The sequence below is a fragment of the Aspergillus niger genome (assembly GCF_000002855.4).
Source record: "Aspergillus niger supercontig An12".
Classification (NCBI taxonomy): domain Eukaryota; kingdom Fungi; phylum Ascomycota; class Eurotiomycetes; order Eurotiales; family Aspergillaceae; genus Aspergillus; species Aspergillus niger.
The window spans coordinates 683,258-708,037 of NT_166527.1; the positions used below are offsets into that span (position 1 = coordinate 683,258).

General features: G+C 50.6%; 8 protein-coding genes across 8 annotated transcripts; 4 read left to right on the plus strand and 4 right to left on the minus strand.

The window, feature by feature from the left end:
• Positions 1-214: 214 nt before the first annotated feature.
• On the plus strand, positions 215-772 carry An12g02680 (uncharacterized protein; the record flags this gene model as incomplete). The annotated part of the gene is made up of 1 exon (XM_001395310.1): positions 215-772. One exon carries the CDS (start codon positions 215-217, stop codon positions 770-772), a length of 558 nt encoding a protein of 185 aa, XP_001395347.1.
• Positions 773-1,969: 1,197 nt separating this feature from the next.
• An12g02690 (uncharacterized protein) lies at positions 1,970-2,526 on the minus strand (the record flags this gene model as incomplete). Its single annotated transcript, XM_059750758.1, has 3 exons — positions 1,970-2,217; positions 2,268-2,477; positions 2,523-2,526. 3 exons carry the CDS (start codon positions 2,524-2,526, stop codon positions 1,970-1,972), a joined length of 462 nt encoding a protein of 153 aa, XP_059601822.1.
• A 124-nt stretch (positions 2,527-2,650) lies between these two features.
• Positions 2,651-3,479, plus strand: An12g02700 (uncharacterized protein; the record flags this gene model as incomplete). Its single annotated transcript, XM_001395312.3, has 2 exons — positions 2,651-3,210; positions 3,275-3,479. 2 exons carry the CDS (start codon positions 2,651-2,653, stop codon positions 3,477-3,479), a joined length of 765 nt encoding a protein of 254 aa, XP_001395349.3.
• A 76-nt stretch (positions 3,480-3,555) lies between these two features.
• On the minus strand, positions 3,556-6,253 carry An12g02710 (uncharacterized protein; the record flags this gene model as incomplete). Its single annotated transcript, XM_059750759.1, has 9 exons — positions 3,556-3,666; positions 3,755-3,854; positions 3,926-4,003; positions 4,100-4,549; positions 4,618-4,781; positions 5,024-5,114; positions 5,207-5,374; positions 5,457-5,561; positions 6,126-6,253. The coding sequence occupies 9 exons, from the start codon at positions 6,251-6,253 to the stop codon at positions 3,556-3,558; spliced, it is 1,395 nt and encodes a 464-aa protein (XP_059601823.1).
• Positions 6,254-8,404: 2,151 nt separating this feature from the next.
• An12g02720 (uncharacterized protein) lies at positions 8,405-9,319 on the plus strand (the record flags this gene model as incomplete). Its single annotated transcript, XM_001395314.1, has 2 exons — positions 8,405-8,543; positions 8,616-9,319. 2 exons carry the CDS (start codon positions 8,405-8,407, stop codon positions 9,317-9,319), a joined length of 843 nt encoding a protein of 280 aa, XP_001395351.1.
• Positions 9,320-11,643: 2,324 nt separating this feature from the next.
• Positions 11,644-19,109, plus strand: An12g02730 (uncharacterized protein; the record flags this gene model as incomplete). Its single annotated transcript, XM_001395315.1, has 7 exons — positions 11,644-11,835; positions 11,918-12,062; positions 12,138-12,406; positions 12,472-12,834; positions 12,901-13,831; positions 13,885-18,891; positions 18,958-19,109. The coding sequence occupies 7 exons, from the start codon at positions 11,644-11,646 to the stop codon at positions 19,107-19,109; spliced, it is 7,059 nt and encodes a 2,352-aa protein (XP_001395352.1).
• Positions 19,110-19,643: 534 nt separating this feature from the next.
• On the minus strand, positions 19,644-20,558 carry An12g02740 (uncharacterized protein; the record flags this gene model as incomplete). The annotated part of the gene is made up of 1 exon (XM_001395316.1): positions 19,644-20,558. One exon carries the CDS (start codon positions 20,556-20,558, stop codon positions 19,644-19,646), a length of 915 nt encoding a protein of 304 aa, XP_001395353.1.
• A 474-nt stretch (positions 20,559-21,032) lies between these two features.
• On the minus strand, positions 21,033-24,563 carry An12g02750 (uncharacterized protein; the record flags this gene model as incomplete). Its single annotated transcript, XM_059750760.1, has 3 exons — positions 21,033-21,997; positions 22,057-23,797; positions 23,841-24,563. The coding sequence occupies 3 exons, from the start codon at positions 24,561-24,563 to the stop codon at positions 21,033-21,035; spliced, it is 3,429 nt and encodes a 1,142-aa protein (XP_059601824.1).
• Positions 24,564-24,780: the final 217 nt, after the last annotated feature.

Below are 24,780 nucleotides of genomic sequence, written 5' to 3' on the forward strand. Positions count from 1 at the left end.
AGAGTCGGAATGTCCTCCTTGAGGAGATTGACAGGGTCACAACTTTAGTCACCCTTTGTGTCTGGGTTATGGGGAATGATGGGAGGAATGTTACCCGTCCAAGATCCTCTTAAAACCATGGGATCCACGCGGTGCCTGAGTGTGGTACATCTTCCAAGCTTGGGAAATCTACATCACTGTCACAGCCACAGCAATTTTCTTGAAGTCGGTCACCATGAAGTTCAACAACGCCGTGAACATCGCAACTGTTGCTTGCCTTAGTGTTTCTCCCACCCTCGCCCTCGTGACGTCTTGCTTCGATGCCGTCGACTCTATTAGCAAAATCCCCGGTCACTTCATCCAAAATGTTCAACTGAACGCCTGCCCAGCCGGGTGCTCACCAAACATCGACCAGTGGAACAGCGATGTGAAGGAAGAAATCCTCAACGAATTGATGGAGGATGGTATCGGATACACTGGAATCAACGATGAGGCAGCACAGAAAGCATTTGTCAAAGCTATTGATGACCTATACACCACGGTCGTGTCCAAGTGCCAGAAAGAATCCGATGGTCTGAACCTTTGTGACGATGAAGACAAGGTACAACCTTTCTTGGACTGCGTTAACAGCAACGCAAGAACTGCCGTCTTGAAAGGGGTGCCCGGATTGCTTCCCTACATTACGAATGACAGGTGCCAGAAAGTCGACGAATACCTGAACAGCGATCAGTTGTGGAAGGATGACTTCCCGGAACACTTCAAGTCGTATATCGACAAATGTCATGACATCTGAGTGTCGTGAAGGACACATAGCTTCCTCTTGGCAACCAATTTTAACCAATCCACCAAGGTGTACTATTTTGGCGATGGGAAAGAACAGGTCGGGAAAGGAAGCTGAGAAGAGAAAAGAGAATAATCTATATATTTGTACCGTAATAAATATCATGTAATCGATGTGACCACCATGAAATCTCACCACTGTGTCGTCCATTGGGGAAGCATATATATTTGCACTCCGTAGAGCATAGCATTAGTATGCCGCCAAACCGTCCGGGGTTCAGTATAGCCATAAGAAGTTTCCTGTATGACTGACAGGTGTTGGAACACATCTATTCCGCTCGGAGTAGTCATCATATATTATCCGTCGACGCGCTGACCGCTGGACCAAAACCGAGATATCGCGTCTAGCCAGCCAGGCGACGGAGAGATAAGTGTCCACACATTATATTTGATCTATTTGGTAGATCTATGGATATATACAGTTGATGATAGCATATGCTTCACTTGACTCAGGATCGCCGTTTTAACCCCTGGTCATCGGTATTCCACCGGTTTCGTTCTATCCCACAATTAACAGCTACGTCTGCTCAAGCCGAGGGCATGGTGAAGCAGCACCCTTACTATAACTGCTTAAGCCTGAATTGACTAGCTAGTCATGGTGTAATTTGTCTATCTTCTTGTAAGTTATATTAGCAATGCGCATTATATCGATGAATTTATTGTATGGACTCAATTCATCTCTCCCAGCAAAGCGTGATGCTTCAAATTTCACGTGTCGTGTACGACGAATATATTTCCTGCCAGTACAACTACATAGCAAGTATTATTTCTTCATTTTTGAATCGAACCCAAAAATGTCACCCAAGATTCCATTATCGGGTTGAAGGTAATTTATACATGGTAACTAATGTAGATTTATGGAGACTGGAGAAGCGAGTTATATGTGCTATACGAATTTAATTCCAAGCAGCTCTTCATGGAAAGAGGGAGATAGTAAAGAGAGGTATATACTTAGAGATCAGCCATTCATCGAAGGTGATATCGCACGAGAAAGCTTCCTTCAAGGAATAAATATGCATGAGCAACTGAGATAGTTACTCATCAACCGAGTCCTGGAGATCTTTGATTGAAGCAACTTGCATCGAGGCAAGACGAGATTCCGCATGCGGAGAATGAGCATGGTGGCCCCCATGAAACGCAAGCGACAGATTTAAGCCAATAAACCTCTAATGATATCAGGGTCCCCGGGATGCTTATGAGTAAACTTCGAGACATCGTACACAATGCCATCTATGCAGACGAGAAAACAGTCGTCTTTGGCCTTATGCATGAACTCAACCCAGTATATACGATTTAAGTGCGCCCGTTTAGGATCCTCATGATGTTGGGAGATCTTGTGAAAACCTTGCTCGCGCAGGATTTCGTGACTGCTAGTAGACTTCAAATTCCACACCAATCCTAATGTTTCCAGAAGCTCAATTAATCGCTGAGTTAAGTCGCACTCATACCTTTGGAATCTATTCCTATAATTCGAAGGAAACGCTTGATGAAAATTAGGGTTGGCTTCCCCGAGAAGGATAGGCTTCTAAAAGGCACATTGCGCGCTGTGACACCAGAGTATGGCTGGCTGCCTGCCCAAAAGGGATGGGCGACGGGATTCCCCAGGAACGTTATCTGATGGTCCCAAAACCTCACAAACACTGCTTGCATAGGAGGGGCTAGTCAGTATGTCTGTGCTACCATCCAAGCAGTAGAGACCCCACCCATTGTGAGTAGTACGGTGTACAACTGGAGGACTTACATAATGGAATATTCGTCTTATATACCCCTCCCCCCTTGTCCGGTAGTGTAATATTTGGCAGAATCTGCCCACTCTACACCAAGCACAGCGATGTCCCTGTTTTCCTTGTCCGGCAAGACTGCTCTAATCACCGGCGGCACCCGGGGCATCGGCCAAGCCATTGCTCTCGGGCTAGCTGAGCACGGCGCAGACCTTATCCTAGTCCAGCGCTCGACAAACGTCTCGGACACTCAACCAGCCGTCGAACGGCTCGGTAGGCGTTGTGAGGTGGTCCAATGTGACCTTGCCGACAGGGAACAAGTTGAAGGACTGATTAGCCGAGTCGTCGCCACTCATTCTATCGACATCCTCGTCAACTGCGCTGCAATCCAACACCGCAGTCCAGCAGAGGATTATGCTACACACCACTATGAAGCGATAATGCAAACCAACCTGACAGCTCCATTTATTCTCTGTCGCGATATTGCCCGTCACTGGATTTCGCAGGGGCAGCGCGGTAAAATTATCAACGTGGCCAGCGTGGCCAGCTTTCAGGGCGGTATTAACGTTTCCGGGTACGTGGGAAGCAAGGGGGGATTGCTGCAATTGACCCGTGCGTTCAGTAATGAATGGGCGGGAAGGGGGATTCATGTCAATGCCATTGCCCCAGGGTATGTGATAAAATATGCGTTCTTGACCAGATCTCCTTTCAGGAACACTGACTCGGCTTTTAAGGTACATCGAAACTGATATGACTGCTGATACCCTGACGGAGCCACGATATGCGGCCTACCGTGACTCTATTATACCGCGGATCCCTGTGGGCAGGTGGGGAAAGCCGGAGGATATGAAAGGGGTAGCGGTGTTTCTGGCTAGCCAGGCTAGTAATTATGTCAGCGGGGAGGCGATCGTGGTTGATGGGGGTTGGTTGGCACGTTGATCTATTATGTTTATGACCTGAAGTGACTGCGCTTCACGGTATCCGTCTGACATATCAATTATTGGCAGTTAGCGCTCTACGCACAATACTGCAGCTTATACTCCGTAGCTGTCTCATAGACCACAATGACACGTGGCAAAGTCGGCTTGCTCACAGAACCGTTGATGGCTGCCGATAAACTTACTTCCTCGACTCATGGCCCCCTCAAATGAGACCTTCCTTAAGCTTGATCACAGGGAAGATGTTGGATCTGAGATGGTGTCAGGAGGCCTTACGAGGTCACCTCTAGAGCATATCTCAGGAGCCGTTATCGTTCGTCGGAGCATTGGCTGAGAAGTAATCTGGCAGTATATTGCTTCCAAACTAACATCATGCCTGGAGTAAAATGTATACGTGCTGGTGGTGGACAGAATCGTTTATGGGGTTAAGCACTTTCCTCTTCTGACTTCCCTTCTCTCTCGCATTTCTTGTCGATGTCCACCGCATATAACAAACCAATAGAAACGATGGGACTGGTGCCGCAGCTGTCAATTACTAGATAACGAAAGTTAGCTCGTCAGTATCAAATGGGAGAAGGCCTCAACAAACGTACAAAGACCCCCGTCAGAGCACTGTTGTACGCGGAAATGACCACAGAGATCTCTGCAGAGAAAACGATGAAGCGCCACCCCAAGGCCCCAGCGGAGATTGCTACATTTACAACAGCAGAGCAAGCGACGTGAGCAAGCTCCTTCTTGAGCTGGGTTTGAAAGACCGCTTCCCCAATAGCCAGGACGATGGCACAGCTTGCGGAGATAGCGAAGAGGAGGGTAGTTGCGTCCAAAGGAACAAGGTCTGGCAGATGGGACGCCTGTACTCCGAGATGGGCTTGTGGAAAAAATGAGCATCTATGATCAATGGCAACATGCAATGGAGACTGACCATGGTGACAATTAGAAAGTACCCAATGCCACCTGAAATCTGAAACCCTATCCGATGACCATCGAATATAGGAGGATGCAGAGTTGTCAAGAGCCCACCAGCAAGTGATACCGTTGCGATGACGAGGATAAGAAAAGGATTCCACTTTCCTACTTTGTTCACCAGTCCCGCCACAATTATGGAGATAAGAACATCCGATATGACGATGGGCTAGTACCGGACACCACTGGAGGTTGGAGAGGTCCCAAGAACAGCCTGGAACCAGATTGGAAGCCAGTATATAATACACTGAAAGTCTACATTCGCAAAGAAAGCAGAAGTACAGATGAGGACGGTGTTTCTGCTAGATGGGAACAGTCGGGGAGGAATCGGAGCTGCTTCCTGCATATGAAGTTGCCATCTAACAAATACGCATGTCACTGCCCCGGCATTTGCGAATAATCCAATCGTGTTTGCCGAGCGTCATGCGTATTTCTGAGAGGTTTCGCCAAATTGCGGTGCTATCAGCAGCATGCTAACAGAACCAGAAAAAGGAAAAAGCCAACTCCGTCCAAGCTCTGTAGCTTTTTCGTCAACGGTATACTTTCCCTGGGAGCCCGTTGCACGTGGAAGAATAACAGTACCACGACGGCGGAGAATTCGGTTATAGGAAGATTAATGTAGGAACACCAACGCCATTTAACATGCTGAGTGAGTGCTCCTCCAAGTGTGGGCCTGACAATGCTTGCAATGGCAAGGGTCCAATTGGGGTTCCAGTCCAAACTCCGCGCTTATGAAGTCGGAACACGTTGGATAAAATACCCAACCCTCCAGGGATGATCCCAGAAGCTCCTAGGCCAGCAATAGCCCTTCTAACAATGAGAACTGGTGATGATGGAGCGAGCGCACAAATAAGTCTCCCGACCTCAAACAGAGCGACATAGCTCAAGTATGCAACCTTTTTGGAGAACAAACTCATGGTTTTAGGCAACTGGCTGGCTGGGCCAGCTATATAGGAGCGTTAGATGAAGTCGTCGCCTTCCTGAGCCTCAGCTTAGTTCCCCGGTTGGTACTTACAATGCAATAAAAATTTCGCTCTCATACCAACCCACATCTCCGATAGAATGGACTTCAGGAGTAATGACCGAAATTGCCGTTGCAATCAGATTGAAGCCCCGTTCGCTTAGCAGTTAGACTCAAGTATGCAACGTAGTATATAGGGATCCCTACCATGCCGACCAAGAAGATGCAGAGGCAGAGACCAATGTGGAGAAGAAGTAGCTTGGGGCCTTTGACTTCGTTCTCGGGATCTATTCCGCAGTCTGTTTGAAATCCTCTGCCTGTTGAAGGTACTTCTTCCGCGCGCAGTCCCACGGATGTAAGTATTTTTTTTTGTTTTTTTTTTTTTTTTTTCCAAAGGCTATCCATCCTCGATGTTCCTTCGCCCAAACAAGCCAAATAGACCGAGGAAGCGGGCGGGAGAGGAGAGCCGTAAGGATTTAAAGGCGTTTCCATCACAAGAGTTAAATGGCTGGCTAGAAGCAATGGGAAGACTATCTGACAGGACATTGATCAGTGCTGAGAAAGAGTAGTTTTTCTCGTGCCCCTAGTCAATGGGGGGCCTGGACAGCAGAGCTTATCATCCATTGAGATTCAGACAAAGTGCAATCATTCTCATCATACGCTTAGCTGCATTCCTGATCAACATTTCTACGCCGACTAAAGCGGCCGATAGCGTTGGTATACTCAGTCGCATTGATTATGGCAGGACCTGAGGCATATAGTCGAACGCCATGAGCGATAAAAAAAATCAGATTAAAGTACTTCCATTTTCCCGCTAGACGGAGAAGATCTAGAAGTAAATCGAAGGGCATGGGTCAACGCTGGTGCCTTGATAAGCTAATTACAATTTACCTTCTCTTTAAGATGGCCTTTACACTGAAGTCTAGGACTTACGATAGCTGCAGGCTTCTACTAGTGTCCAAGTTGGAAAGTTGTTGGTCGCCAGCATAACCCCTGTCACAAAGGTATAATGTCATGTTGTGATCGGTGCTTCTATCCATAGCCAGGTACGATACCTCATAATACTCATTCGCAAACAGCTTCAAGTTGTCCGTTTGCCTTGTCTATCAGGGTACTTGAGACCAAGTAAACCCTGCCAAGATTGGAGCGCTCGTTGTGCGTTAGTGCTTAGCCTGACTCGTCCTATTTTATCGGACGGCACGACTTTCCACAGCAGCTCAACATCCCAGATTAATGAATTGTCGGAATATTGGAGCCAGTAGGATCCATAGTCTTATTGGCCCAATCTAATACTATGGGCGTATAGACCGCCGGTCACGCCCGAGGAAGAGAGGTAGAATTTGGCAGCACTGCGAGGATTGTCAACGATTATACGGAAGACGACTGTTTGGCCGTATGCTGCATAAACAACACGTTAACGAATTCCAAGAGAAACAGACTCGGTAAAAAGCTTGACAGTTGTGCCATGGCCACTTTCTCTCCACATTGGCCGCTGAGTTGTGTCGCTGACATTTGGAAAACTTGCATCTCCACCCTTTTCCAGCAGAGATTGAACCACTTCATTACAGCGGACAATCATACGGGAGTGCTTCTATTGAGGTCTCTAAATTCGAATGTACCGTCGCTTCCTAGCAGAAGGTCAGTATGCACCCCTCGGCTCCCAGGTACTGCCCATGACAACGGGGTCTGCCCGTTTTTGTCCACCGGGATAAGTTCAACACCTCTCGCTAATAATTGTATAACTAATTGTTCACAGCCTGCCTATGTACACAGTTCGTACAAAGAGGGCTTGCACACTGCGTTAAGGCTTAAGGGAATGTTGTGAAAGGCAGTAGCCAATCTTTCGTCGAAAAGCTCTTTTCGTACCCGATCGACCCAGTTTGTCTCTGCATAATATTCAAGCGGGAATTGGGTTAAACGAAATGAAAGTCGACATCCATTGTATAAAACACTACTTCGAAAGCTTCATAGAACAGATACGTTGAGCATATTATAGCAGTTTTGCCGTGTACTTTACGGAATACTTCGCCTCTGGTGCGGTTTGGATTATTCAAGGTTGTATGGTGTGTGGACTGTATGGTTTCATTCGATGGGTCCAAGACAACTAGCCCTGGGCAGAAAGTGAACATGTCCACTATGTCTGGCATGCTTTCTTCATCAAATTGGACCTCACCGACCTCGACAGCGAATGAATGTTGTAGCTCTACCACGGGTAATTGGAACTTTCGCACGTGTGATTCATGACAAGATATGCATGCATATATCACTCTAGTCTGTTCGTGGATGTGCTCTATTGTGCTTCTGTACTTCACATTGTGTGTCATGGGATGCGTAGAGAAGTTCTTCAGAGTAAATTGTAGGGCTTTGAGTGACCTTCTCCTAATCTACAAATTTGGTAAAATGTTTAATGGCAATTTTTGGATGCGGCCTCTAAGATAAGCTGTTATATTCATTCACCGACTCTGGATGGCTAAGTTGTGCTGAAAGATGATGGCAATCTCTGGGATCAAAGATATCCTCTATCTATTGTATCTTTAACAAACTGTCTGGAGAAATACCGGAACATGTCGTAATCTCACTCGATAAGTCCAGCATCTAGACCGGCTTTGCAAGATTTGCATGCATATTCTTGAATGCAGTAACCTGTTTACTAAGACACAGCAATACTCAAGTTTTTTATTTGGGCGATGTTCGGTAAGATGCTTGGTAGAATTTGATAATTGATAAATCTGGCCGCACCCTTTACCAGGGAAATCTATAACTACAGCAGATGCACATCCGGTGATCTGTCTAATCAAGAGCTCCCTGATCAAAATAAGTCGGTACTGTGATAGCCCTTGCAGGACTGGATATGGGGAGTAATAGTTTCTGGTATACTAACTGCGAACCATGACACCGCTGCTTTGATAACGCCGAGGCCAGGTATATAAATAACATCAGGGGTAGAATTTCTGATTCCAGGGACTCGAAAACTGCAAGTCTGCTTCCAACGCTCAGCCAAAATGCGCATTCTCTGTCTACACGGCTATGGTACGAGCGCCGATGCCCTCCAATATCAGTTGTCGGGCCTGCTTCATTCAGCAGATCCCAGCTGGGAGTTTCATATGCTGTCCGGCGAGATTGAATGCCCGCCCGCACCTGGTTTGCCATTCCCTTCTACAGGACACTATTGAATGAGGGAGATCTAACCACTATTGTTTGACTTGCTCGAAGGCATCGAAACCAACTTCACTCCCCCATATTACTGCTGGTCACGCACGTTTAGCGCACCATCTATCGAGAATGCTCATTCTCTAATCGCCGAAGCGATTGAGGATGAGGGCCCCTTTGACGGTATCTTAGGATTCAGTCAGGGGGCCTCGATCATTGCCTCCTTCCTCCTCGAACAGACCGCCAACCACCCGGAAAAGCCGCTCCCATTCCGGTTTGCTATCTTCTGCTCGACAACCATTCCCTGCTCATCGGATCCCAACTACTGCCGCTCTATAACGGGAGGCCTGTCTCTGCAAGATCAGCAGCGGATCCGTTCTGGGCAGGATGATCAAATTGCACAATTGCCCGCATCTATCAAGGCACCATTTGAAGAATTTGCCAAGGTGGTCAAGGCAGGCCTGTCAATTACTCGTGAACCAGTCAGCTTCTTTCTAGACCGGTCTATCGAAGAAATCCCCTGTGCCTTGCACCCGGACCATTTTCCGGGCCGCCTCTCAATCCCTACATTGCACCTGCGGGGCCATAATGACCTCCCTGGATTGTCCGATTGTGCCTCGCTAGTGGAGAAGTTCTGCAACCCCAGGTGTCGTAAGACCATTGTCCATACTGCCGGACATGATATTCCGAGAAGTGGGTCGGAGTTGAGGCAATTTAGGGCCGGGTTAGATTGGCTAGTTGCCCAGAGCCAGTTGCCAACACAGTAATGTGTCGAGAACAAGGAAGTTATATTAAATAGATTTGGTGGCGTCATCGGATAAAGCCATGTCTTATCTCACATTTCCAAGGCGTAGTACGCAAGAGGTAATTGAACTTGTGGCGTTTCCAACCAGCGGTATGTCTTAAAACTTTGCCAGGCAGGCCTGCAGAGAGCATTGCGGGCAGATTGGGCGGTGTGACAATGATAGCGTGAGTTACCGTTTCGATGTATAATGCACCATAATGTGCTGAAGCATGCAATGCGCAGCTGTTACCCAAAACTTGCATTGGTGCAGCGTGGGGGCTGAGCTACATTCCAAGGATCTTGATTTAATGCCAACATTCGTCGGCTTCAAAGGAAGTCATGATCCATGGCACTGGTAGATGCGGCCCGGACCCAGAGTACCCTCACGGATCAAGGCTAACCTGCTGAGTGCTGAGTATTACTCCCTTGGCTCCTTGCAGTGTTGTACATTGAGATACAGGGAAGGGTAGAGGTGAATCCTTGGCCGAGATAACCTTAATTAGCCTGCTGATAGAACATCGGCTCCATTGACGGACTTCAAAGGATATGTATGGACCCTAGGTATGCAAGCTCAACAGGGTAGATGAATTGTCAGGCATTCTATAAGTATTCTTTTCACAACTCAAAACTTAGAAAACCTCCCCAAACCTCCCCAAATCTCCCCAGACAACTGCCATGTGGCTAACTGCAACGGGTCAAGACTGAAGCAAGGGGGAAGGGGAGGGTTTGCGGGATGAGGAGCTCACGTGGTGGGTTTGCAATATTTATTTCTTTACAGGTTAAAATGTGTCACTGTCAAGCGCACCAATAATAGGGTGCGACATGCACGGTGAATTAGAAAGCCCTTCGGAAAGCATGCTGCTTAAGATCCACATCGATCTAGACCTTGTCCCGTCTGACATTATTGTATATGCAGGTCCGCGAATCTACCAGCCGGGGAATGATCGGCTCTTTTTCTACGCCACAAGGAGGCTTTCCCCGGAGATCGAATCGATCGATCGAGCTAGTTAAACCAGCTACGTAGTATCTATAACGCTGATACTCCCAACTCCTTAGAGGGGGTTTAAGCGGACATAACAACACTCGAGTGCATGGTAAATATAACTCATGGCCGTGGCTTTTTTTGATTCTATTATTCATTCAGTTATTTATTTATTTATTTATTTTTTTTTTTTCAAACATTGTGCTTGTGCCAATGCCTAGTCTTAGCAGCGGCACAAGAACCACCTATTCGTACATTACACCAACTGTGCTAGGTCCACTTGCTCCTAAAAGTGGCTGAGACACAGTCCTTTTTCCAATAAAAGAGTATGTACACGTTAAGGCTCTATTAGCCTTGTTGACTTTGCTGGTGACGGTACAGAGGCAACCAATCGAGTCCAGCAACAAAGCCGTAAACAGAATTGCCACCTGCAGCTGATTCCGGGATTCAAAAGCTCCCACTTATTTGGTGGATTTCGCAGGGTCCGGATAAGCCACCCCTTGGAAAGACAGCATTAAAGGTATCACACGAAGCCATTCCTTGCAGTATCTATTGAGTTTCTGTATTGGCTCAGTGTCTTGTATACGTATCACTATGTACCCTCCATTCCTAAGAACAGAGTCTGGAACCAGTAATAGAGAAAATGCCATTTTTGTTGCAGCCGGCAAGTTATAAGACAGCAATTGAGAGCAGTAACTGGAATCGAGCAATCCTAGAGGAATGTAGCGGCCATGCGTACACACTACATTAAAGTAGCAGAGAACATCTTTGTTGCTATGGTATTTTACTGCCACTTGCATAGACCTGCGTGGGCTCTGTCCTAATATTCGAGGGCGCAGATCGTTCTCCGAAGACTATGTCAAGATAGCACACAGCCTTCTTCATGGATCTGTCTGCTAACTACCATAGCCCGCAGTAATGCCCATGCCAGAGACTTGGAGTGGGAAGGTAACAAGCTATCAGCTAGCAGACCAGCTCGTAGCCAGGATCGCTGATGCCCTCTACCTTGAAGCTCAGAAGCAAGCAGTGCCCTTGCGTGCTTTGCAAGCCTTGCATAGCTGTCGTCATAGCATGGAGCAGAAAGTTCGACAAGACTAACTAACTCCAAGATCTTTAACGGGCGGTGGCAGTGCTGGGAACGGGCTAATCCGGATATTATGCGGGCTGTGGTAGAAATACGATATACGTATAAAGGATGGAAGTGATTCCAAAAATGTGCCGAACACTATAAGGGATAACGGAAAATCTATCAGCGTGAAGTTACTTGATTAAGCGACAACCTTAGTGCATTGAGGGTGACACCGGCGTCTTGACGGCCTACAACTATGGACAATACATCATCATGTCCGGAACCCATTGCAGTGATAGGCCTGGGATGCCGCTTTGCTGGCCAGGCGGCTTCGTTAGACGGCTTCTGGGAGATGTTGCGAGATGGGCGAAAGGAACATGGCCCTGTGCCCGCTAGCCGATACCAAGCCGCGGCGTGGAAGCATCCGAGCCATGAACGAAAAGGTGCCGTACGTCCTCCTCCCCACTCTACTCTCTCCAACAATCTTCGGCACGAAGGTCTTTGAGTCTGAATCAAACCATGTCTTTTAGATCAACCATGACAGCGGGTTCTTTTTGGAGGAAGATCCGGCTCGCTTTGACGCTCCTTTCTTCTCCATCACAGCAAAGGAAGCCGCCGGCATGGACCCGGCACAACGCTTACTACTTGAGGTCGCATATGAAGCTTTCGAAAACGGTAAGAAGCCCGGAGTCTTTACTAGAGTCGTATGGTGCAGCGAGCCAAGCTAATTGGGACAAATGGTATCCGTAGCCGGCGTCCCCATGGAATCACTCCCCGGGAGTTCCACCGGTGTTTACAGTGGCTGTATGACAAACGATTATGAGTTACTATCCACCCGGGATATTATGGATATGCCGCACAATTCAGCCACAGGAAACGGGAGGACAATGTTAGCGAACCGCATATCGTGGTTCTTTGACCTGCGGGGGCCCAGTATAATGATGGATACAGCGTGCTCCTCCAGTCTGACAGCACTGCACCTTGCCACTCAAGCGTTGCGTGCTGGCGAATGCCGCATGGTAAGTGGTCCATAGCAACGCAAAGCGCCGGTGACTCCGGAACCCTGAATTGACGTGAGCTTTAGGCGCTGGTTTGTGGTGCTAGCATAATATTACACCCCAACTTTACACAACGACTATCCTACATGCACATGCTCAGCGCCGATGGGATCAGCCATTCATTTGATAGCCGTGCCAACGGATATGGCCGTGGGGAAGGCCTCGGCGCTGTCCTATTAAAGCCTTTATCCCAGGCAATGGCCGACGGAGATGTAATCCGTGCCATAGTGCGGGCCACGGGGGCTAACCAAGACGGCCGAACGCCAGGGATCACCATGCCGAACGCCGAAGCACAGGCAGATCTCATCCAGGCTACATACCGGCAAGTAGGGCTGTCAATGCGTGAAACGGCATATTTTGAAGCACATGGAACGGGAACTGCCCTTGGCGTAAGTGGTATTGCTCATGCCGTGAAGCAACCCGATACTCGGATATTGACACGCCACTTTGGATAGGATCCTACAGAATTATCGGCCATTGGCGCCAGCTTTGGACAGGAGCGTATACCGACTGATGAACCCGTCTATGTTGGATCAGTGAAAAGTAACATTGGTCACACGGAAGGAGCAGCTGGAGTGGCAAGTCTTATCAAAGTCGTGCTCTGTCTGGAGAAAGCAACTTTGGTACCAAATGCAGGCTTTGTGACACTGAATCCCAAAATCCAGACGGAGAAATGGCGACTGCGTCTGAGTGATATAACCCAGTCATGGCCATCCCATCTCCCTCAGCGCGCCAGCATCAACTCCTTTGGATTCGGTGGTGCCAACGCACACGCCATCCTTGAAAGCTTGACTCAATATTTAGGCACTATCCCTCAGACGATACCTCGATCGCCCACTAGTGTCCCGCAACTGGTTGTGGTGTCGACACACGACAAGGCTGGTTTGGATCGGACAGCTCAGAAATGGACGCATACACTCGAGGCGTCATCAGAAAATCCCCCATTGGTTGACCTGGCGCATACCATGGCTACCCGACGCTCAAAGTTCGGGTTTCGCAGTTTCGCAGTTGCCGACTCAATTTCTGGTCTGCAGGAAGCAATGGGGCGAGGTTTACCAAACTTCCAACGCGCCCGGCGCGAACAGCAAACTTCGTTGGCATTCGTCTGTACTGGCCAAGGGGCACAATGGGCTGGCATGGGAATCGAATTGCTCGCGTTTCCCGTATTTGCAGCTAGCATCCATTACAGCCAAAAGGTATTAACAGGGTTAGGATGTCCATGGGATTTGGCTGAGGAGATTCGTGCCCATGCAAATACAAGCCGTATCAACCGCCCTGATCGCAGTCAACCAGTCTGCTGCGCACTGCAGATTGCACTGATTGACTTGCTCACTGACTGGTCAGTCGTTCCAAAAGCAGTAGTGGGCCATTCTAGCGGCGAAGTTGGTAGGTTCTGTTTGGCCTTCCTATTATGCATAGGTGCTGATCTGTTACTCCAGGAGCTGCGTATGCGGCCGGATATCTTACCCACGAGGATGCTATCAAAGTTACCTACTTCCGTGGTGTCTTCTCACAGAGTATCGTTGAGAACGGGCCCAGTGGAGGCATGTTAGCAGCAGGCTTACCCGCAGAGACTGCCCGAGAGTATCTACATGCCTTATCTCTGGAGGATGTAGTTGTTGCCTGCATTAACAGTCCGTCAAGTGTGACGCTATCGGGTAATGAAAATCAGATTGATCAGCTAGCTGAATACCTTCAGGCCAAGGGGCTTTTCGCGCGAAAGTTGCGTGTTGATACTGCGTATCATTCCCCTTATATGCGCGCTTTAGCTGATGACTATCGGGATTCAATTGCGTCGATCAAGCCAGTGAATTTACACCAAGGAAAAATAGCAATGTTTTCCTCTGTTACGAAGACGCGTATTCAACATCCCGAAGAACTTGGTCCTGATTACTGGATACGCAATCTCGTCAGTCCAGTCGAATTTGCTACAGCAGTAGGTCAGCTGGCCACTATGAGTGAGTCTGGTCCTCGACGCCGGCGCCCAGTGGGGGTCCCATGGGGTGCCATACTCGAGATTGGCCCTCATGAGGCTCTCAAAGGACCGTTCACTCAAACAGTTCAAGAAGTCAATGCGGGCTTGACTTCCTTACCTTACCTGAGCTTAGTGCAGCGGAAGAAGCATGCACTGCATACATCTCTACAGGTAGCCGGTGTTCTTTGGAGTATTGGATGTTCCTTGGAGATTGACCGGATTAATCGGAGCTTGCTAGGCGACTACACGCCACGGTCGAGCCAGGCGCTCCTTCCCTCTTATGCCTGGAATCATCAGTCCAGGTACTGGCATGAGCCTTATGAATCAACTCAGTTACGCCAACGCAACCAGGTTCGCCATGATCTGCTTGGTGTCGCATGTGATTATCAGAACAATATAGAGCCGCGATGGCGCAACTTTCTACGCCTCTCAGAGCACCCATGGCTGGCTGACCATGTCGTGGCTGGCTCTATTGTCTTGCCTGCGGCCGGTATGGTGGCTATAGTAGCTGAAGCTGCACGTCAATTGGCTGATTCTACGAACCTGGCCGGCATCGAGTTTCATGACTTGGAATTTTTCCGAGGCATGGTTATTAGTTCCGAGGAAAACGGGCTTGAGATCCTACTCCAAGTCGCCCCTCATGCTGTGGCTGGCTGGTACCAATTCGGCATCTTTTCTAGGCCGGAGAATTCGCCTTGGGTTCAACATGCAAAGGGTAGCTTTACCATTGAATACGCGGGAGAGGAAGAGCAATTGGAGGAGAGCACCACCGCACTGAACTGGGCGCAGATGGTCCAGCAGGCCCGACAGACTCAAGCCGCGGCAAATATGGCAGTGGATGGTGAGGCAGTTTATAGCTGGTTGTCTGACACTGGAGGTGTGACTATGGGTCCAACCTTCCGAACAATACAGAGGCTTTTCTTTCACCCAACGCAGTCTCGCCTCTACGCCTCGGTGAGCGTGACAGACACCCAAAGTACCATGCCCAATGAGCAAGAATCGCCATACTTCGTTCATCCATCATCCTTAGATTCGCTTTTCCAGGCTGCGGTACTCTCCTGTTCTGAGGCACTCTCTAACCAGAATGCTCAGATACCCATTGCGGTAGACCGCCTCTACATGTCCACCCGCTTTTCACCCTCAACTGGAGAGCAATTTGCTATTCATGTAAACACGCATTGGGACGAAGGAGGCAACTCTCGATCAGAGGTTGTTGCGTCCCACCCCACCTGGTCACAGCCTGGTCTCGTGCTGCAGGGCGTTCGACTTGGTCGGGTTCCAATGCAGTCCCGTTCATCTGCTGCAGCTGAGAACACTCCTCAGAGCCGGTTCTCGTCATTGGTGTGGGCCGAGCATGTAGACTCCTGGGCCGAGCATTGCGATGGTACCCTCTCATCCTGGCTTAAGAGCGTCTGCCATACCCATGGCGATGCACACATGTTGGTGGTGGCAGCAGAGAGGCGGTTTGATCAGTTGGTGCCTCTTCTCCAAAATTTCGTCGCAACTGGCACATACCGACCCCGGCTGCAGTCCCTGACGGTCATCTTGATAGATGTAAGTCCAGAGGATTCAGCTGCGCGGGCACAGGGCGTTCAGCAATTACTGCCAAACTGCCAGGTACTACCCGTACTTACCCTGGCTGAGGTAGGATCGTCATTGCCGGACGACGGAGCATACGACGCCATCCTGCTGGATCATCCCGACCTGTGGAATGGTAGACAGGATTTCCCCCTCTTGGATGATATCCACAAGGTCACCCAGCCTGATAGCTGGATAGCTGCGGCCACCCCAATGGGTATTCGGAATGAGGTCCTCAAAAATTTCGAGAGACATGCCGATTGGGAGGTACGCGGAATTGTCACGCAGACAGACGCACTCCTTATCCACCGTCGAAACAAATCCTCTTCGATGCTAGGCCCCATCCTCTATGTCTTGGCTCCCGAGTCAGCCAACATTTGCGATGCTCTGTTGCAGGAACTTGTGCCTCTAATCCAGGAGCAGGGCGGACAGGTGGAAAGAGTAAGCCCGTATGAGGTGTCAAAGTTGAAGGGGAAGCAGGTCATTTCCCTGATGGAACTGCACCAACCATGGACGCTCCACTGGACTCCTGCGGATATGGAATGTATGCGCGCCCTGGTTCAGGCGAACTACTTGCTCTGGGTGTCGCCAGCACCCTTGGCAACAGACGCTTCCTATGCGGCGACCGGTGCTACAACCGGTCTTTTACGAACTCTGCGGAATGAGAATCCCCACTTGGAACTACCCCAGCTTTTGATAGAGGAGGATTTCACGTCAAATCCTAGCCAACTTGGACGTAGCATCGCACGTCTTGTACGGCTAACCCGCCAGTCGCGGTCGCGACCTCAGGATTACGAGTACGTACTGCGCGATGGCCGCTTGTACATACCACGCGCTATTGCATCCTCCCCATTGGATGAAGTGATGGAGGCAGCTGTGCATGGCCCAAAGCCTATACTAGCAGAGCTGACGGAGGATCACCGGCCATTGCGTCTACACAGCAAGTCAGCCGATCTTGAAGGAGCGCAATGGCAGATGGACGATCGACTCGCCACTGCGATCGCGGATGATGAAGTAGAAGTTCAGCTCCAGGCTATCTCGCTTCCCTCTACGACAGGAAAGACCACTGAGGCTCGCGTTCCAGTAACAGAGGCCCTGGGTACTGTTTTCCATGTCGGGCAATCTCTGATCTCGGTATTTTCGGTTGGTGAAACGGTGCTGTGTGTAATACCTGGCCACGCCATCTCCACTCGGGTTCGTCTGCCCGAGAGCTCTGTCTGGACTTGTCCTCCACAGCAAGGGCCCGCACAATCTCTCTCCATGCCAGTTGCTTATTCTACCGCCTATACTGGTCTTGCGAACAGCATGCACCAATTCGCCAGCTCCGTTCTAATCGTAGGCTCTGCTGACCAGACGCTCCGCGCCACTGTGCACTGTGCCTTGGCAGCAAGGATGACGGTGCTCGTTGCCGTGGACAATGCCGTGGAGGAGCTTCGCGCCCAGTACCCAGTCCTAAAGGACCAGATTATGTCCCTCCACCGGTCACTTCCAACGACTATCGACCGGTTAACTAGCGGTCGAGGTGCTCAGCTTACTATCTGTAACCTTGGGGGTGCCGTGAGCCGACAAGCAGCGTCTTGTCTAGCATCTGGAGGTCGCTATATTGACCTGAGTGGAGACCTGCAACTCTCCGCTCTACCACAGAAGATTATAGAGCAGGGCTGCACTGTCACCCCACTTTCCCTTGCCCGCATGCTTCGGGATACTCCCCGCCTGGTACAAGCTAATTTTCACCGAGCTGTTGATCTCGTAGCAGGACACAAGACTCTCGTGCAGGTGGCTTCCTATCCTGTCTTTCCAGTCTCACAGATGGCCGAGGCTTCCTCTCATGCGCGGAATTCTGGCACCCGGGTCATTCTTGATCTCCAGGCTCCAGGCCCCGTGGCAGTGGTGCCTTTTCAACCAGAGCCAATACCACTACCCAGTGAGAACACCTACCTTCTGGTCGGAGGGCTGGGCACAATCGGCCTCTCTCTAGCCAGCGCTCTGGTGGATAGCGGGGCCCATCATATTGTGTTTCTGAGTCGCTCTGGAGCTGCACAACCAAGTCAACAAGCAGCTCTGGAAGCACTCCGCGCCCGTGGAACCCGCGCGGAGGTGATACGCTGCGACGTTGCCTCTCCAGACGATGTGAAGAACCTCCTAACCCATGCCACACACCACGACTGGCGCATCCGCGGCATCATTCAATGCGCTACAGTCCTGAAAGATGCCATGTTCGAGCAGATGGACTGGGACTCCTGGCAACAATCAACCCGTGCTAAGATCCAAGGCACGTGGAATTTGCATCAGGCGTTCCAAGCCCCACGGGCGCTGGACTTTTTCATCACTCTCTCCTCGATCAGCAGCGTGATTGGCAACATGGGCCAGGCCAACTATGCCGCGGGTAATGCCTTCATGGATGCTCTGATGGAGTGGCGGCACCAGCATAACCTCGCTGGCTGTAGCATAAACCTGGGACTGGTCGAAGACGCCAGCGGTGTGACCGATGTAGCCGAGTCCGCTGAGCAGCGTCGCCAGCGGTATCGGCATGTACTGGGGACGGAGATTTCGCAGGCGGAGGTAAAGGCTCTTGTTCGCTTCCTTGTCCAGGGCCGGATGCAATCCCCGCTGCCTGCTCAAATCATTGCCGGGTTGGTAGATGTTCTTCCAAGGGAGGACGGCGCTAGTCCCTGGCAATTCGACCGCAAGTTCGATCACCGTGCGCGGATTGCTAATCCGGAAGCCGAAACTGCAGCCGGACCAGTCAAGACGAGCCTTCTACTCAAGAAAGCTGAGTCGGTAGACGAGGCGGTATCGCTCGTTAGCCAGGCTTTACAGGGCTATTTAGCTCGGGCTATGGGTGCTAATACTGATTCAGTGGATCTCGATTTGCCGTTGTCTGCCTTAGGAGGTTGGTTTCCTACTTTCTTTCCTGAACAGTAATGTTGTCGTGTGTGCTAACTGCTGATTACTGTAGTGGATTCGCTGAAAGCTACGGAGATGCAGACCTGGGTCAGTCGAGAACTGGGGGCCGCGTTATCTTCCTTCGAGCTCCTCAGCTCCCAGCCAGTGAGGATACTGGCTGAGAAGATAACGGCAGGGAGCTCTTTTGTGGCCGTAAAACCATAGGCTTCTGATTATTACAGAGGTTACAGTAGTTTTATAGAATGGAACTTTAGATAAGTAACAGGATACTCGCAGAATAGACCTCGGTTATACATCTTTTTCATTGCCGATTACACTGTTTTATTTCACGTCATCATGAAACTACACCATAAGTGAATTTGTCTACTTATATGAAACTACTGATCAAGGCATCATATATGGTTGCTTTACTGTATGGTGGTCTTCTGTCCAGATACACTCTGTATACCTAATGAGAAGGCCCTATAATAGTAGGCCATGTATTCAATACCTAATGGAGGCAACGAGAAGCACGAAGAAGGAAATATCCAACTTACAGCTGGAATCGGTTGCTTTGCCAGAGGAAGACAGTATTCTCTTTACCAAGTTGGACATTTTTGCGTTCAGTAGTGTAGAGGGGTGATATTCTCGCTAAACTATTTGCTACTCAGCATTCCCCTTTCCCTGGACTTGACCCAAGAGCAGGGGTCTCCTCCTCTCACCAGATACGCAGAAACCTTATGGTCACAGCCACCAGCATTATGCAAGGGTTCCTAGAACGAAGATGCGCTCTCCGTGGGTAGAGTCATTCTGATGGTCCAGAATGTCCACTACTTCCAAGCCAGCCGCAGAAGCACGAGCCCTCACGTCGGCCTCAGTCCACACTCCAACCTTGCGAATATCCAAATTATCCTCCACGATGATTTCCTGTCCATCTGCCGACCTCTCCAGGACAACAATATGCCGAGTAGTATGCCACACCTTCCCTATCAGTTGATGGGCGGGCCAAGTCTCCCGGTAGACGATGCCAGGGAATTCCTTGCTCGACGTGACAATTGGCTCAGATGGTTCCATGGCGCGGGCGAGCGGCTCTCCGCCGTCGGTGAGCGCTTCCAGCACGGAGATATAAGCGCGCCCAGTGGTGGGCTTCAGGACCTTGGCTATCTGCTCGAAGAACCGGGTGCCTTGGTCGGCTTCATAGAGATGGCAGATGCTGCCACAGGCAAACACTATCATGTCGATGAGACCTCCTGATCCGTCGGAATGCTGCAAGGCGGGCAGTGATCCCAGTTCCTCTGCCGAACCCAGTACCCAGGTCATTTGATCGACATGCGCTGGGTTGGTCAGGAGGCGGGCTCGATCCAGCATATGTTGCTCGTTGTCCAGGCCCAGAAAGTGTACTTCCGGCCGGCTTTTGGTCCCCTGCTGCTGCTGGGCGCTGGCTAGGCCGTGGATAACTCGTCCCGAGCCAGTGCCAACATCCAGTACCCTCACTGGATTGTTGGAAGAGCTGCGAGCTACCATCTCCGAAAGTAGACGGGAATACAACTGGATATCGTCCCATGTTCCAATCCACAAGTCGTAGTATTCTGCCAGATACTTGCTGTTGTAGCATGTGCTTTGCCGCGGATGGGCCGCCTGGTTGCCGGTGGGGTTATCGCTGGGGACAGTCATGGCTGATGAGATGGGAATGGGATTCTTTGAGGTCAAGGATCATGCCGGTGGCCGCCAGGTATTTAACCTTGCCTACCAATCTGGCGAAATGGTAGACGAAATCCTTATCATGCCTTTCCAGGGAGGAACCTGGGCTCAGGGGGTCACGACATCGTTGCAAGCACACCGTTAAGGGAGGCATACATAGGAAAGCCCATCATCTCCCTTGCCTGGTGGAGGCCGTGGCTCACCATCCGTTGCAGGCGCAATGGACTGCGGAGAAAGGGCTTCCAAGTATTTGAGTAAGATAAATTCATTACTACTGTCTATAGTAAGATGCATACCGAGTATTAAACTTTAAAAATGCATGTTGTTATTCACAAGAGTGATCAGCGCAAGAGCATATGGCCTTGTTATTTGAGACTAGCAGAGCATCTAGACCCGCTTCGCAAAACCCTTTTTGCGTGATTAACCCATACACCGCCACCATCTTTTCTAAAGGCACTCCGAAAAGTATCTAACCGGTCTCTCCCAATTCTCTTGCTGCGTCAGCCACGTCGTAATCGCCTGTAGTCCCTGAGCAATGCTCCGAATCCAGTCAGGCGAGTTGTTTGCCACTGCGCCGGTAAGGGAGACACAGAGATCAGTACCGTCCTTCCCTGAAGCACCAGCATCGACCATCAAGCCACAGGTAGGCTGAAAGAAGATCTCCTGTCGCTGAATATGCGCATGAAAGCGTCTCTTGTCATCTGCCTTGAAGGTCGTCGTCCCCGTCCAATTGAAAATTAGATGATCAGCTACTGCAGGGTACAACTCTCTCATACGAGGCAATTCCTGGAGAATGCGCCTCCACGGTGCATTAGCATGACGCGTAATGAGAGCCTGCTGGGCTTGGGCGCGATACAGCAATTGCAATACTGTCTCGTTTGGATCAAAGGTGATACGCTCTACGTTGCCTGTCAGCGTAGGTCCGGCAACGCGGGCCCCGTCCAGCGGGCCCTCACGCGGAAAGGAGGACGGAAGGAAGGGAAAGCGCCCCCGTGCTGCTTCAACGTTGAGCAGTAACATCTCGGAGTGTTTGGTATGGAAGATGGTTAGCAGGGCAAGGGCCGTCTTGAGCACCACCGACGTCATTAGGGTCGGATGGTGCTGGTGCAGAGACATCAACGCTGGTAGCTTGAACTCGAGCAGGTACAACCCTTGGGACTGTTGTTTAGCCAAGGAGCCAATTGAGCGATTAGGTGTGGGCCATAGTGCTACTGGACCATCTGGCACTTGCTGCATCTGCGAAAGGTGGTAGTCAAAAGCCGGTCGGCTGGCCAGCGCGTCCTGCAGCAGGTAGTAGCTCTCGTTCCAGGCCTTGTACGAAGCATGCGCTCGGAGTGGTTGTTCGCTCAGCGCGAGGTCTAAATCATCTTCGAAGATTTCGTGGTACGTGGCGTCCATGACGGAATGGCAGACTGTGGAAAGACACAAATAAGCACGGATACCACGGACGGATTTGAGGGAAGGCACTCACAGTCTGCAACAAGGACGGCACTCTTTATCTCCTTTACATACACCATCAATCCGCAAAACAAAGGTCCGGGCAAGGCGATCCGATGCTCCTGGGGAAAATTGACTACTAAACGGTGCACGTCGTCCAAGGTCGCGACCTCGCCGTAGTCAACAATGCAGCGATCCAAAATCGATAGTGATGGGCGGACAGACACCAGCAGAGTCTGGTTCTCATTCTCTTGCACGACAAATGATCGCAGCATGGGATGAAGAGGCAACGTAGCCTCTAGGGCCTTGCGCAGATCTGCAACAGAATGCCCTCGGGTGTGTATACAGACGAAGAACTCCCAGTAGTCAATCAAGTGAGCCTGACGCATGATATGTTGGAAGTCAGTGGCTGGGAAGACGTCTTCAACGTCATCCCAAGTGAGCTGATAAGGCGCAATGGCTTGTTGGACCAAGACCTGCGTATCAGGGAGTCGGCTAGCATCACCCAGCAAGTGCACCATGTCCTCCAATGTAGGTCCCCCAACCCGAGCATAGCCCTCACTGTGAGCTAGGGGATATGACTCTTCTTGCTGGTCGTCGGCGGTCTCCAGAAGCAGGATTTGGTCCGCAATGGTTTTGGCGCTCGCCCAAGCCGCGAATGGGACATGTCTGCCGGTGAGCTTGGTCGCTCTGGAATGCACGCGCATCAAGGTGATACTATCCACGCGTTCCGAAAGCCTGGCCTGCACGTCAAGTTCCTCGGTCGTGGCTGCCAAGACATCCGCCCAGAGCTGCGTCACACGCTGGCGTATCTCTCCGGGATTGCTAGGTGCCGACGGCACCGGGGCATCGGACTGAGTGGCAGCATACTGACGCACCAGGGCTGCGAGCTTGACCTTTTGCACCTTGCCCGAGGTCGTGCGAGGATAATTTGCAGTCCCGAGCGTTTGGATGGGGATAACCTTATCAGGAACATACGCCGCACCCATCTGTGTTAGGATCAGATGCATGATGTGTTGCACCTTCGGCTGTGTGATTTCACGATTTACGACAATGACCGGAACTTCGCCTGCCACGGCATCAGGCAGAGGGACGGCCTGGGGATTGAGCTGATGCACTTCCGGGTCTCGGTTGAGTACCGCCTCAATTGCAGAGGGCGATATGTTCTTGCCGCCCTGGATGATGAGGTCTTTGTACCGACCAACAGGGTAGACGAGACCGTCTGTTTCATATATAATAGCCTGATCGCCAGTCTTGTACCAGTGACATCCGTTCGCATCAATGTAGAATGAGTCACTCTGTACGCCGATATAACCTCGAGAAGTCTGGTAGCCACTGTAGTGCACCTCTCCCGCCACACCCGGTGGTAGAGGCTCCGTGCTATTCGGAGCGCAAAGACGGAGTTTCGAACCTGCCATGGGACGTCCGGCTGCCAGGAACCCGTCGCGCGAGATGCTCTCGATGTCTTCCACAGGACCAGTGGCGCAAAATGCCCCTTCCGTCATGCCGTAAAGATTCTCGATTGCTCTCGTGCCCACCCTCGTCTGGAACTCCTTGGCAACGGCGGTGGACAGGGTCATTCCGGAAAAAATGACTGTGTCAATCGGAGGAAGTGGAGTCGAGCTGAGGTCCGCACTGATGAAGGCATGCACCAGCGCTGATACCATGACTATGTACTTGCAGGGAACACCGCGGAGAGTCTCTATCGTTGTACGTGGATCGAAGGCCAAATAGGAAGGGTAGACGAGTGTAGCCCCATGTGTGAGGGCAAACATCTGGCCCATATAGCCAAGCACGTGGCTACATGGAACAAGCGACCATCAGGCGGTCCCCTGGGCGAACTAAGCCCAGCGTTGACCCACTGGCTAGAGAGCTGATCCAGGCAGGGACGTTCATTTCGCATGGCTTTGGCAGCGATGTCGTTCCGCTGGAGAAGAATATGGAGGTTTCGCGCGACGGGGGTGATGTTGATGGACCTGATGGGGTTTGTCCTGGTTTCATGAGCTGATCGAAACTCATCCAAGAAGAGGGGGCTGGCTGGTCATTTCTGATGATGATCCTGATCACATCCAGCTGGGGAAATAGTTGATCAAACTCTTTCGCTGCCGCTTCATCCTGGACAAAGACGGCCGCCTTGGGGCTGGGGCGGTTATCTAGGACGGTTTGGACGACATGACGTGCTTCGACCGCGTTGGACAAAGTATTTGGATGAACGGAGACGTGGGTGCAGCCAAGCCGGTATCCAGCCCAGGTAGTGAGGACATGCTCTAAACTATTACCAAGGATCACAAAAAGCAGACAATCATTCGAGAGACCCAGCGACTCCAAGGATGCAGAAAGGCGGATGATTCCTTCATACAACGCTCCAAAACTCCATTGGCCTTGATTTTCGAGGCTTTGGTCTCCAAGCCCATAGAGGCCAGGGCGTTGATGCGCGCAGATCAGTGCCAGATGGTCAGGGTGCCTTTCCACTACCTCCGCCAGTCGCTCCCAAGCTGAGCGGCTTTGGTACGCAGGGTCGCTGCTTAGAACTTCGCGCATGATGTATGTGTAGTAGTGACAATTTACGTTTATCAAAGAGACGGGTAGAAGTTACACTACTGCTCTCGTGCTATTTAACTCAAATAACTGTCAGAATGTGATTTATCTCCGCGCGGCGTTTGAGCTGGAGTGTGTGACCCTGCATCACTCTACCGGCAAAACGCCCCCTTGCCTGGCTACACTCGGGGGCGGGGTAGCAGTTGCATGAGGTTCGGAC